The sequence below is a fragment of the Chrysemys picta genome, chromosome 10, assembly GCF_011386835.1.
Source record: "Chrysemys picta bellii isolate R12L10 chromosome 10, ASM1138683v2, whole genome shotgun sequence".
In the NCBI taxonomy this organism is placed as follows: Eukaryota; Metazoa; Chordata; order Testudines; family Emydidae; genus Chrysemys; species Chrysemys picta.
The window spans coordinates 41115356-41128490 of record NC_088800.1 but is presented as its reverse complement, the minus strand read 5'-3'; the positions used below and the strand labels follow the sequence as shown (position 1 = coordinate 41128490).

The 13135-nt window shown below is 51.3% G+C and overlaps 1 protein-coding gene across 5 annotated transcripts in view; it reads left to right on the top strand.

Annotated features, from left to right (window-relative positions):
• The window catches only part of RBPMS2 (RNA binding protein, mRNA processing factor 2), a 48810-nt gene that overhangs the window by 19162 nt on the left and 16513 nt on the right, over window positions 1-13135 (top strand). For 4 of the 5 annotated variants that reach the window (XR_006174776.2, XR_002888627.3, XM_005280942.5 and 1 more), the window contains exons 2-6: window positions 4838-4915; window positions 6902-6940; window positions 8472-8534; window positions 10501-10651; window positions 11291-11439. Coding sequence is in view for 3 of the 5 variants with exons in the window: in XM_005280942.5 (XP_005280999.1) it covers window positions 4838-4915; window positions 6902-6940; window positions 8472-8534; window positions 10501-10651; window positions 11291-11439 (480 nt within the window). In the remaining 2 variants the exon portion in view is untranslated. The remainder of the gene's footprint in view (window positions 1-4837; window positions 4916-6901; window positions 6941-8471; window positions 8535-10500; window positions 10652-11290; window positions 11440-13135) is intronic. The other variant, XM_024103973.3, reaches the window with a different exon arrangement.

Genomic DNA, 13135 nt, shown 5'->3' with positions numbered 1-13135 from the left:
GTCACCACCTCCATCACCTGGCTGAGTGCTGGTGATGTAGGAAGTGATAAGCCACCCTGCTTCTTTCTTCCAGGTAGCTTGGGTGGAGAGTTGGAGCTGGGATGGGGAGAAGCTTCTGCTGTGGATTGGGCTGGGCTGAGTGTGGTAGAGCAGTACAGTGGTGTGGCTGGGCTAAGAATGGGCAGGGCTGGGTGTGTGTACAGGCAGCATTGGTCACAGCTTGGGCGCTCTAGGCAAGGGGGTCCCTAGGCAAGAATTGGCTGGCTTGGTTTCCCATCTGAAGAAAATACCCTGTTGCTGGCAGTGGATGTAGGTTCCCCAGGATGAGTCTCACTCTGCCCCCCAGCTGGTGTCCAAACAAGGCTTCCTGTCATGGGCCGGTGCTTGAGACCTGGGTCTCTGCCATGGTGTTGAAAAGACTCCAGTTTCACCACGTTGGTGGTGAAATCCTCTTGAACAATGCAGTGGGGGTAGAAGTTGGGGCGCCTCTCTAGGAGCCAGCAGTGGAGCCCTTTCCTAGTGTTGATGGGCTCATAATTCAGTGGGCTACCAACCATATCCATCTCTGTCCTGAGTCTGACCAAACTTTAATGTATTCTCCAGTCTCCTGGGTCTTTCCTGCTCATGCTGTTCCCTGGGACTGTCTCCACATCACTCTGGTTCTTATAAGCTAATGCTGCCTCTCCCTTCTAACATGCTTGTTGCAAGGGCTTGCTGATAAGAGTGCAGGACCACTTTCAAAACCATCTGACCTGTATCTTGCTGCACAGAGAACATCCCATTCTGGGACCTGAGCACATCCTGAAATATTGAACAGGGAAGGCTGTTTCACATGGCTGAGGCACGTGCAGGCCTAGCACTGGTGACATAGCTACTTCCTGTTTGCAAAATGGGCTGGTCTCTTCTGAAAATACACAGCAGATACTCCCCAGCCTCCCCATTAGTGCTTCTTACTCATCAGTTACATGCTGGCTGTGGCTGAGCCGCTGGGTCCCTGGTTTCTTAGCAGCTCTGACCAGCAGTTGTACTGCATGAGAACCAGTCACCTCTCCAGTGAGGCTGCAGGATTGACTTGCACAGCTTGATGGTGGCTGCTTTTGATAGTGTCTCTCAAAGGAGCAGGTAGTCCAGCTGCAGGAGATGGCCATCACTCTCAAATGCTACTCCTGCCACTCAACCCCAGGACTCACCTCAGCAAGGGTCCAGCCTGCCAAGACCAGGTACAGCTTAAAGGAGGCTCCAGATAGGTAGAAGGAACCTAGCAAGCTGAGATCGTAACTACAGCAAAGTGGATTCTGCAGGTGGTCAGGAATGAAAGTGGTTTGGGGAGGCAGGACAAGACTAGACACTAAGCAATTTTCAATCACTTGCAGGACTGGAATGGTCTGCTGGACTTTGATGGTTGCAGGGAGTAACTGGCTGTTAAATGATTAAAGTACAAAAGAATACTCTTTCTACATAGATTGAGAGCTTCTAGGACTGGAAGGGACCTTGAGAGGTCATAGAGTCCAGTCCCCTGCCCTCATTGTAAGACCAAATACTGTCTAGACCATCCCTGATAGACCTTTATCTAACCTACTCTTATATCTCCAGAGACAGATTCCACAAGCTCCTTAGCCTCAGCATAAGCCTAAGGCACAAAATGACTTACCTAGCAAGGGGGACACAAGGCAATAAGTCTTCAAGTATATTCAGAACAAGAGACAAAAGGAAGTGCAGGCCCTCTACTTTCCAGGGAAGGAGAGTTAAAAATTGATATCAAGAAAGCTGAGGTGCTTAATGCCCATTTTGCCTTTCTTAACTAGAAAGAAGTTACTCAACACAATATTGACAACAGGGAAGGAATGCAAGCTAAAAATAGGGAAAACAGGTTACAGAATATTTATACAGATGTGACCTAGTCAGTAGGGCCTGATGAAATTCATCCTAGGGTACTTAAGCAACTAGCTGCAGCAATCTTAGAGCTGTTAGTAATTATCTTTTGAGAATTCCTGGAGGATGAGAGGTCCCAGAAGACTGGAGAAAGGTACTATGTTTGCTCGTCTCTAAAAAGGTGCACAAGGAGGACCCAGGGAATTATAGATTAGTCAGCTTAACTTCAATAAATTTGCTCCAGATCTTTCCAGGTATCGAACAAGACCCTTGTAAGCAGCTGGAGGGTAATAGGGTTTATAAGGAATAGCTAGCAAGGATTTGTTAACAAATCATGCCAAACCAACTTAATTTCCTCCTTTTGATAAGATTACTGATCTAGTGGATGGAGGGAAGCAGCAGATATGACAGACCTTGGGGTTTTTTAGTGCGGCTTTTAACAGTTTTGCATGACATTCTCATAAGCAAACTAGGGAAATGTGATCTAGATGAATTTACTATAAAGTGGGTGTACAACTGGATGAAAGACTGTACTCAGAAATTACCATTAACTTGCTGTCACATTGGAAGGGTGTATCTAGTAGGTCCCACAGTGGTCAGTCCTGGGTTCAGTGCTGGCCAATCTTCATTAATGACTTGAATAATAGAGTGGGGAGTAAGTCTATGATCCTTGCTGATGGAAGGGGTTGCAAGCACTTTAGAGGAAATTTAAACTTGTCCTCTAATTTGTCATGGTCCTTTTGAGTTGGTCTAAAATCAACAAGATGAAAGTCCTAAAGACAGTACAAAGTACTTCACTCACAAAGGAAAAATCAAATAACTGGCTGGGGGGGCGGGGGTAGCAATACTGAGAAGGAGCTGGGGATTAGTGGACCATAAACTGATTCTCAATGAGATGCAGCTGCAAAAAAGCTAATGTTCTAGGGTGTATTAAGTGGACTCTTGTATACAAGACACAGGAGGTAATTGTCCTGCTCTACTTGACACTAGTGAGGCCCCAAGTGGAGTACTGTCCAATTCTGGGCACCACACTCTCTAGGAAGGATGTTGACAAATTGTAGAGAGTCCAGAAGAGCAACAAAAATGATAAAAGGTTTAGAAAACCTGACCTATGAGGAAAGATTCGGGGGGGGGGGGGGGAGGAGGGGGACTCTCAATGTTTAGTATGGAGAAAACACTGAGGTGCAACCTGATAAGTCTTCTAATACTTCAAGGGCTGTTATAAAGAGAAGGGTGATCAATTGTCCTCCCTTCACTGGACATGGAGAACAAGTAACAGGCTTAATCTGCAGCAAAGGGAGGTTAAATTCTGGAGCAGGCTTCCAAGGAGGAGGTTGTAGAGTCCCCATCATTGGAAGCTCTTAAAAACAAGCAGGACAAACACCTGCCAGAGATGGTTTAGGTTTCCTTGGCCCTGGCACAATACAGGGCTGGGACTTGTAGTGCTGTGAGGGACCTCAAGAAGTCATCATTTCTAAGGTTCTGTGACTCTTCAAGGTCTCCAAGATGCTGGACAGAAGACCAAAGTCCAGAACCTTGGTGCAGGTGGGGTTGAGCACCATGGAGAGTGCTGACAAGTTCATCAACCAAGGCTGCAAGCAGAGTGGAAACTGTAGCAAACAATGTCCTTTGACAGCCAGGTCTTACTGCTCAGGCATGACAGCCATGTCATGCCTATGGATGCAGAAAGCCTCTATGCACTGTGACCAACTTCAGGAGCTAGCAGATCTATGTACTGCCTGCATCACTATATGGGTCAGGAGTCTGGACCCTCTTACAGGCAGATCTGGGTCTGTTAGAGGTATTCCATATGCACTGTTTATGCCAAATTCTGAGCATAAAGTGTGCAAGAGTCAGTCAAGCCAATCTTGCTGAGATCTGGGCTTCCTCCAATTGCTTACCACATTCAGAAGTGGCATTGTGTGCTCTTTGGGTATGTCACGAGGAGGGACACAGACCTCAGCATGCAGTGCTCTAAGCTGTCCATTGAGGCATGAAGGGGTGCATGCCCTGAGCCTGCCTGGTATTGTCCTCTGGGCAGGATTGAGCCAGAGATGGGAATGTCACTCTGATGCCATCAACTTGCTCCAGCAGTGGACTATGTGCATGTGGTGTGACCCTGTCACCACTGGGGCTTTCAATGAACATTCTCCATTGGTCTTGCTGTCATTCAGACTTTGAAGTCTGTACCCAGAGGCCTAGTTCTGGGCCCCCTTACTTTGAGAAACATACTGAAGTCCCTGCTAGACCCTTCCTGCACTGGTAATAGGGATGGAGCAGGTCTAACTTCTGTGACCCAGCAGGATGTTCTGGGACTGTGTAATCGTACCAAGAAGATGGGCTCTTCACCTAGGCAAAGATGGCCTCTTGGCTTGTGGAAAGCTGCAGTATTTCAATCCCATTGTTTGCTCACTGTGCACCCAGCAAGATATTTGAGGCAAAGCAACTTATCTCAAAATAATTCCCAGTCAGACTCTAATCCATGCTCATGCATTTCTGAGCAATGTCTCAGGCCCTGCTCGTGTGTCTGGGTCATGCTGAGGGGCAGGGTCTGGGCCTAGTAGAGCCATAAAGGAGCACATGCAGCTCTGTTTTGGGTGTGAACAGTGATTGTACATGGTTCTGTAACTTGCACCCCCTGAGATGCTGGCTCAATGAACAGCTCTAGGCACACCCCATCATGAAGGAGGCGCTACAGTGCCTTTGACGGTGAGCCAGCAGTTTGAATGACCTCTCTAGCTAGACACTGCTCCCCTCAAATCTAGGAAGCTTGAGTTCTAGAGCTAGAGCAGCATTTCCCCCCGCCCCATGAACATGCTGCCATAGGCATGATGCTCCCCTCTCGCCAGGGAAAAGCCTGGAATGCAAAGGGTGATGTGGTGAGGCCATGTCTCTGAAATGCATGCGCTACCTAGCGCTCCAGCCTCTGCCTGCCTGGCACTCAGTGTGGGCCCATCTCTTCTAGGTACGGACGCTCTTTGTCAGTGGCCTTCCTGTGGACATCAAACCCAGAGAGCTCTACCTGCTCTTCCGACCGTTCAAGGTGAGTGGGGGGAGGGATAGCTCAGTGGTTGGAGCATTGGCCTGCTAAACCCAGGATTGAGTTCAATCCTTGAGGGGGCCACTTAGGGATCTGGGGCAAAATCAGTACTTGGTCTTGCTAGTGAAGGCAGGGGGGCTGGACACAATGACCTTTCGAGGTCCTGTACCTATCTAGGAGATAGGATATCTCCATTAATTTAAAGTGGGCTGCCCTGCTAGCAACATGCCGGTTGGTCCTCCAGCCAGCCTGCCTTGGGCAGCACAGGCTGCCATCTGCTTGAGGGAGTGTTTCTTTTGGGGTGGGGGGCAGGGGAGATGTTACTGGGTCTGAAAGTCTAATGGGAAGAGTGAAGGGACCTGGGCTGCTGCTCAGTGGGGGTCAGGGAGGAGCCCTTCAGGGTAACCTGGTAGATGCTCAGTCACAATAGTGAGGCATCTAATGATGGTGGCAGTCAAGTAACAGAAGCCTCAGCTGGCTATCCCTTCTGTCCCAGGCACTGCAGGCCATCAATCCCTTGCTGTCCTGAGCCGAGGGTCAATGGGAGCTTGGAGCTCACCATACCCCTCTGATAACCCAGAAGGTGCCCCTTGGGACCCACTGGTGGTTCCCCCTTCACAGGAGCTCATACCAATGTACTAAAAGCCACTGCAGGCACTGCTTGCTCCCCACTGCACCGGAGAACCCTAGGGAGCAGAATGTCCCATGTTCTAGCTGCGGTTTGCTACTCTAAGGGGAGGTGAAGAGCTCCCCTGCTCCTAATGTGCAGAGGGGTGAAATGTCTGACCCAGGTGAGTCAGATTCCGTGTGACAGCTGAACTTTTTGCTTGGTAATCACCGAGGGGCTGGGAAGTAGCTAAGCTGGGTAGAGATGCTGAACAGCTACCAAGGCAACTTCCCCCTCCAGTGTACCTGGGGAACAGACTTCCTCGGGGCGGAGGGGGCTGTACACCCTCCCTCCCTCCCCCCACTACACACTGCTATGGCACAGACTCCTCCTCCTCTTTCCAAATGCTGCCAGTCCTATCTGGATGAGAACATACTGTGCCTTGGGCTAGCCCTTGTTCTAGGCTATAGGGGTTGGGGGCACAAGCAATACACTGCCACAGACTTGTGTAGAGACATCCAGGCTTGCATGGGGTGCTGCCTCTAGTGTTAATGACCCTGTGAGGCCCTGTGCACAGCACTGCACAAACCTGATCACTGGTGGCACAACAAACCATCTCCCCTGGGTGTGTGTAACTGGTCCGGGAAGCTATAAACCCAGACTATAGTCTGAAACTAAACTGATGCTGGTGCCCTGGTCTGCAGTCTGTATAGCTGAGGCCAGTGGGTTTTCAGCCTGTGGACCCCTGGGGTCCACACCTCCATTCAAAATTTTTTAGGACTCTGCAAAAGAAACAAGGTTGAAAACCACAGGTCTAGGCAGTGCTGCTGCTCTGGATGCATGGGGACCAGAAACAATAGCTGACTGGGACCAGATACAGGATACCCATTCCAGTATTCCTCCTGTTCAGTAACCTCCTCATTGGCCGGCAGTAGCATCCACTGGGCTACTGGGGTTAATGTGCCCCCCCTCCCAGTATCTAGCTTCCTGAACAGACTCTGAATCAAAAATGTAACTTAGGATGCCTCCTCTGTCCATCCTCCTAAAGACCTGACTCCTGCTGTGAGCAGCCCTGGGGAAGCTGCTTTGCTACTAAGTAGCTTTTTGGAGGTTCTCCAAACCTCTGTCCAGCATGCACAGGTGGGAACGGAGCACTCCTAATGCCTGCCAAGTCCAGCAGGGTGGGAGGTGAGAAGAGGGACCAGGCTGTCCTTGCCTGGGAGGAGAGGCTAACAGCTCAGACACCACAGCTGGATCATCCAGAGTTATGCTTCAGGAACTAGCTGGGGCTGGTGGAAGATTCCTGGAGTCAGTTGTGGTGTTGGGACACCTCGCTGGTTGCCTTACCTTTAAGGAGTCCTAACTTTCTGGTCTCTCTCCAGGGCTATGAAGGATCACTGATCAAACTAACATCAAAACAGGTAACTCTCCTTATTCTATCTCCTTTCCCCTTCCCTGGGCATTAGTTCCATGGCTTCTGGTGTAGCAGGGATTAGGTTCCCAGGATGGGGCTCGGGGAGGATGCCACAGTCCCTGCAGGGTGAACTGCCATCCTCTGGTAACCTGGGCTCTCTCCTCAGTCCCTGCTCACACCTGCATCCAGACCCTGGCCCCCAGCCCATGGTGCAGCTTTCCCAAATGTCTTCCCAGCCACCTCTGCTGCATGGCTGGGCAGCAGCAAGCCTTGGAGCAGGACCATCAGTGACTCCCCCTAGGGAGTAGAATGCTGAGCCCCCACCTGGCCTGTTCCACTTCTTGTCCAGTTGAGCCTAACCTGCCAGCTCTTGTAGGCAGCAAGCATCTTGCTGGCAGACTAGATCAGAGGCCTTTTTGATGATTCAGTGGTGGGGCAGAGGCAGTCTATGGCTGTGAAGAGATCCTTTGGGTGAGGGTTGCCCAGCCTAGGCAGGACACAGGCCTGTGAGTATCGGACAAGCTCAGCAGGTGCTGCATTGCCTCTGCCTCAGATGTGGGAGCTGTCACTCCAAGCTGACATGGCCCTACTGTTCCTCTTACTGAGAGCTGTGCTTTTGTGTGAACAAAGCTGGCATGCAGTCCAGTGCAGCCCCCCTCTGACAATGCTGGGGAGGGGTAGCCACAGAACCAGTCTCCTGCTGGGTCCCTCCTGTTTGGGAGGCAAGTGCTAGCAGGAAAGCCTAGCAACAGGAGGCAGAGCTGTGATGCTGCCAACTCCGAGCCTCTTCGTGTAAATCCCCATGGGTAACTGGGGCCCTCTTGCCCTAGGTACAGGGAGGTGTCGCACCTTCCTATGCAGAGCTCCCCAGACTCCATAGATGGGGGAGGTGGGGGGGATGAATGCTTAATCCAGGACCTGAGCTGTCTGGCTGCATGGAAGTAGTGGTGTCCCCTCCCACCCCCAAGGCTTAAGCACGTGCTGGCTCTTGCAGAGGTGGGGTAATTTGCTGCCCTGTGTCCGTGCAGCTCTCTGAAGATGTGAAATCACCACAGGTGAGATAAAGGGGCTGGGATTTGACACTCTGCTCCTCAACCCTTATGACTTGTCTTCCCTGGCAAAACTGTCCCCCAAACCCAGACTAGCTCAAACATCAGCTGGAGCTGCAATTCAGACATTGTTCAGAGCCAGAGCTGAGGGTGACTGGATCTCTGTGCCCTTGAAAGAAAACCCTGTGGTGTCTGGTGCTGTGACAGGACTATGCAGATGGATCATTAGGCCAAACAGGGCAGCCCTGGGCCCAGGCCAGAAGAAGCACCAGGGGGGCAGGAATTGGCAGCATAGTATGACTCTTGGCCTTTTTCTCTGCATTCTCTGCCCCTAAGTTATGGTTTAGAGCAGCCACACTGGCCTCTTGCTGCTCTCTGAATGCTGCAGGATTCTGATCTGACTGGTGCTGAGGCTATGGTGCTGGCAGCTTGGGGAGGGAGTAGCAGGGGAGGAGGCGCTCAGACCTAATCTCCTGTTGTCTCCTCCAGCCAGTAGGTTTCGTTACCTTCGATAGCCGATCTGGTGCTGAAGCAGCAAAGAATGCCTTAAACGTATGTACCCATCCATGACTCCAGCTGAGGCCTCGTGTGGCTAACCAGCCCCAGTGTTCATTTGGAGATCTGTAACCCCCACCTCTAGCAGCTGATGCTTAGTGCCACTTATAACCAGGCAGCAAGCTAAATGGATACTTGGCTTGTCAGCAGCATGTGAAGGATCCCCGCCCCTCAGCTATACCCTGAAGCATAGGCTGGCAAGGACCAGTACCTGCACTAGGACTTCAGCCTGTTCTAGAAACTAGCTATAGCCAATGCAATGCACTTCATTTGCTCAGAACTCCTCCACAGCTAGGGAGCATTGCATTGGCCTATCTGCTGATTGATACACTAATGAGCTGGGCAAAGCAAATACTGGACAGCTTCCCTCTGTTCACTACCAGCTTTCCCTCTCCCTTCCCCATCACACCTTTCTGCTGAAGACTAAAGGCCTCCTGTCCTCTGGTTCTCTAGCTCGGAGGCAAAGGTTTTTCACCACCTGATCACAACAGCCTGCCTCATTCATAATCATGTGGTGAAATGAGATACTAGCTGCAAAACCGGCTTGTCAGACTGGAGTGTAGGGGTGGCATAACTTGGGTGAGTTCTGGCTCCCCTTGGTTGTGGGATAGTCAAACAAGCAGAGGGTGAGTCTTAGATTCCAAGGCCCAAAGATCCCTGTGATCCTCTCGTCAGACCTCTGTATAGCACAGGCCAGAGACTCCCCACAACAATTCCCTTTGAACTAGAAAAACCGCCAATCTCCTCTGGAGAAGCTGCTACAATCCTTGAAGTTGTTCTGATGGTTAATTACTCTCACTAGTTGAAGTGTACACCTTATTTCAGGTCTGACTTCATCTTGCTTCAATATCTAGCCATTGGGTCTTGTAACTTTCAGTAGCTAGACTGAAGAGCCCGTTACCAAACTTATTCTAAATGTAGGAGCTTGTAGGCAGAGCTCAGTGGTGCCTTTAATGCCCTAATTTGTGGATGAAGATGTGAGGACTACAGACCCCTGGTTCTCTATTGCTGGGTAGCAGTTAGCTACACCCCTGTGGTAGCCCTGCCAGAGGAGCGCTGCCTTGCTGTTAATGCTGAATGGCTAGGTGCCATCAAGCAGGGAGGGTGACAAGTCAGTTCAGCAGGAAGCTATCATGGATCAAACTTCTGAAGCCCTTGGTTTACAGTGGGCCCCATAGATCTGTGGGGGGTGGTGGTAGGGGTTTATGGCTTCATTTCCATCACCATGGCATCTGGGTGTCTGCCAGGGACCAATGTATCTGAGCTAGCAGGTGCACTGATGGCATTATCCTTGCTGGGATGTGATGAGCAGTGCACACCTGTTCAGCCATGTATGCCGCCTCCTCCTCCCCGTTGCATAGCATCCTGCCCCTAAGCCATCTAATAAATCTTGCTAAGGTGACAAGCCAGGCTATTGCATGTTGGGGAGCACATCTTGCCTCCCCCTACTTGAGCTGAGCAGCTGCTGCCTGTGGCTTGCTCAGCCTCACACTCCTGTCTTTAGTGCAAGAAGTTTGCAGCCTTTTCTGCACTAGTGCATCCCCACCCAGTGTTACCCGGCATCTAGCCTTGCCCATTGCCCACAGGAGCAAATGCCAGTGTGAACAGGGCTCTCCAATCTCCAGCACAGTCAATTTTGCCCTGAGCAAAGCTCACCCACTCTCTGAAAGATGGTGCTGTGTGGGGCTTGGTCCTGTCCACATGCTTCCAACACCAGATCAGCTGTACCTGTTGGCAAGATGGAAAAATTCCCCAGTGCTAGAGAGCCAGCTCTCCTGGGTGAATCAAGCACTCCATTTCTGGTCTAGTGTCCCCTGGCCTCACCCTGCTACGCTCTGCATAACTGGCTGTCACAGGTTGGGCTCTGGTCCCTAGCCAGGGAGAGGTGACTAGTAACAGCTTATCTGAACCCACCTGGGGAGTGGAATTGGCTTCAGTGCAAGACTGTGCTCCCCTCCTGCAGGGTATCCGCTTCGACCCAGAGAACCCCCAGACCTTGCGGTTGGAGTTTGCCAAAGCCAACACCAAGATGGCAAAAAGCAAGCTGATGGCCACACCAAACCCCACCAACATCCACCCTGCCCTGGGCGCGCACTTCATCGCACGGGACCCCTGTGAGTAGCCACCAGGGCCACGCTGGGCAAGGAGGGGCTCTGCAGCTGCTTCCCTTGTTGCTGTCTAGATGGCCATTAATGCCCATGTTGGGCAGGAGCCTGGCCTCAGATGTGCCAGTGTTACAGCTGCAGGCAACAGTCTGGCTGTTGGGAGGGCACTGAAATGTGGGAGAGCTTCACCCACAGCTGCAGCAGGACCTGCCTGTGGGCTCTGCTGGGGTCAGCCTGCTCCATGTACAAGGGCTTACCAGGTGTAGATAGCAGCATGAGTACTCTGAACTATAGAGGCTGTCAGGGTTAGCCCCTCCTGCTCTCCACAGTAGCTAGATCTCCCCTCTGGGGCAGGAGAGGAGGTGGCATTACTGGCATTAAACTTCTCAGCACATCAAGCCATAACTTTCCTAAGCTTGATCACTGGTGGCTGAGCTGCACCAGGCTCTGGGTGCAAGCTATTCAGGCCATGGAGGCAGAGGAGTGGCTCTCCAGAGGAACTCCCGTTTGGTTAGATCTCTAATCTTCCCTGAGGGACTTCTCCTGGAAGCAAAGCAGTGCTGAGCCTTGGTCTTGCTGCTGCAGAGTCCAGCTCTGTTCCCCGTTGGCGCACGTCTCAAATACTGACTGCTGTTTCTAAATGTCTAGATGACCTGGCTGGAGCAGCTCTCATTCCAGCATCTCCAGAGGCGTGGGCTCCCTACCCACTGTACACCACAGAGCTAACCCCTGCCATCCCCCATGCCGCGTTCACATACCCAGCCGCTGCTGCCGCCGCTGCTGCCCTTCACGCTCAGGTGAGTCATGCCCAGCTGTCCTGCTCCCAAGGGAAGCCCTCCCGCACCTTCTGGAACTATTAACTTAGAGCCTTCTTTGTTCCTCCTCCTCTTTGTATGTTTGGCATGGTCATTGGCTTCTGCACCTTGACCCACCTACCGAGCAGAGGAGTGAATTCCTGTGCTGCTGCTCTAAGTAAACAGGCTGTGCTGGGGGCCCTGATGAAAGTGCAGGCTACTGAGTAACAGGCAGCCTGAGGTCACCTGCCCCATGCAGTGAAAGCCCGACACTTCTAGCACTGCAGGTTCAGTCGGCTTGGCTGCCGACAGCAGGGGAAGCCTGCCCTTGGGACTTGGCTGGCTGGCAGTGCATTGAGCCAAGCAGAATCCTGCTCAGCAGGGCTGGTGGGAGGAAATGCTGGCAGATCAGTAAGCTGTGCAACCTGCTTATGGAGGGGCAGGTCATGACTGTAGCCAAGGCTGCATTCCATTTGCCCGTGGGGCAGGGGTTCCATAGGAGTTAGTTAAATTAGGTACTTGGGAGATTCAGCTTTGTCCTGAATGGTGCTTTTCAAACTTCTCATTGCTAAAACTAATGGGAACTTTGTGCACAGGCTGTGTATGAATCAACTCAGTAATAGCTAGGCAGAGTTAATGGTTATGCTATAGACAAGGTCAGGTCAACAGCTCAGATGACAAATCCAAACTCAACTAATTCTTGCCCTTCTATAGCTTGTCTGTATGCAGTAATCCTGTTTCCAGTAATGAGACTGGTCATGTGTCAGGACACTTCACTGGTAGATGTCTCTGCCCACCTGTTACTGATCTCTGATGTTCTGTGGCTATGTGCTAGCTTGGGGAGCAGTATTCAAAAGGCTCCCCATGGCTCTGCTGCACCAGGGCAACCCTGGAGGGGAACTGAGGCAGAAGCCTTGGCACCCATAGGGAGCCTGGTTCTTGAGCCCCATGTCCTAGCTCCAGTCTGGCAAGGACCAGATTTAGAAGGTTGCTGCAGCTGCTTTGATAAAGCTTCACAACTGGAGCTTGCAGGCTGCTTTGGCATGCCTATGAATCTGCCCTTTCAAAGTTAAAATAAGACTTAAGGCTGTTACTACCAGCTTTTTGAATATGGAGCCATTGCATTATTTTTGGGTTCCTTGTTAAAGGTTAGTATCTGCCGATGTTCTGTTAAAATCCAAGGAATTCCAAGACCACCTACACTAAAATGAAACTAAGGTTGAGTGAATCCCTAAGGACAAAGTACCAGGATGTTGTAATGGTGCCCAGACCAGTGACTAACCCCCCCCCCCCCACCACCACCACCTGTTGAGAGTTGCACTGAAAACCCAATCCAAACATGTTAAGGTTTTGGATGCTTCTGCCTGTAGTGATGCCCTGCAGGGGAGGAGGGATAAGAACCTATTGTATCTTAAACTTTTAACTCTAATCTGGGACCCACAATGTGCTAACTTAAACCTAGCATGCCATCACCATGGGGAGGCAGAGGAAGGCAGGTTCAGTGGTTAGAGCCCTGCCTGGACCATGGAAGAGCAAGAATTGCCCCCTGATCTGCCACAAATAGCCTTGGGTGACCTGAGCAAGTCACCATGGCTCTGCCTCAGGTCCCCATCTGGAAGTGGGGATTAAAAGCCCAGCCCTGTCTCCCAGTGTGGGGCCACAGGGCTGTGAGGCCATAGAGGTACCATGGATGGTTAAC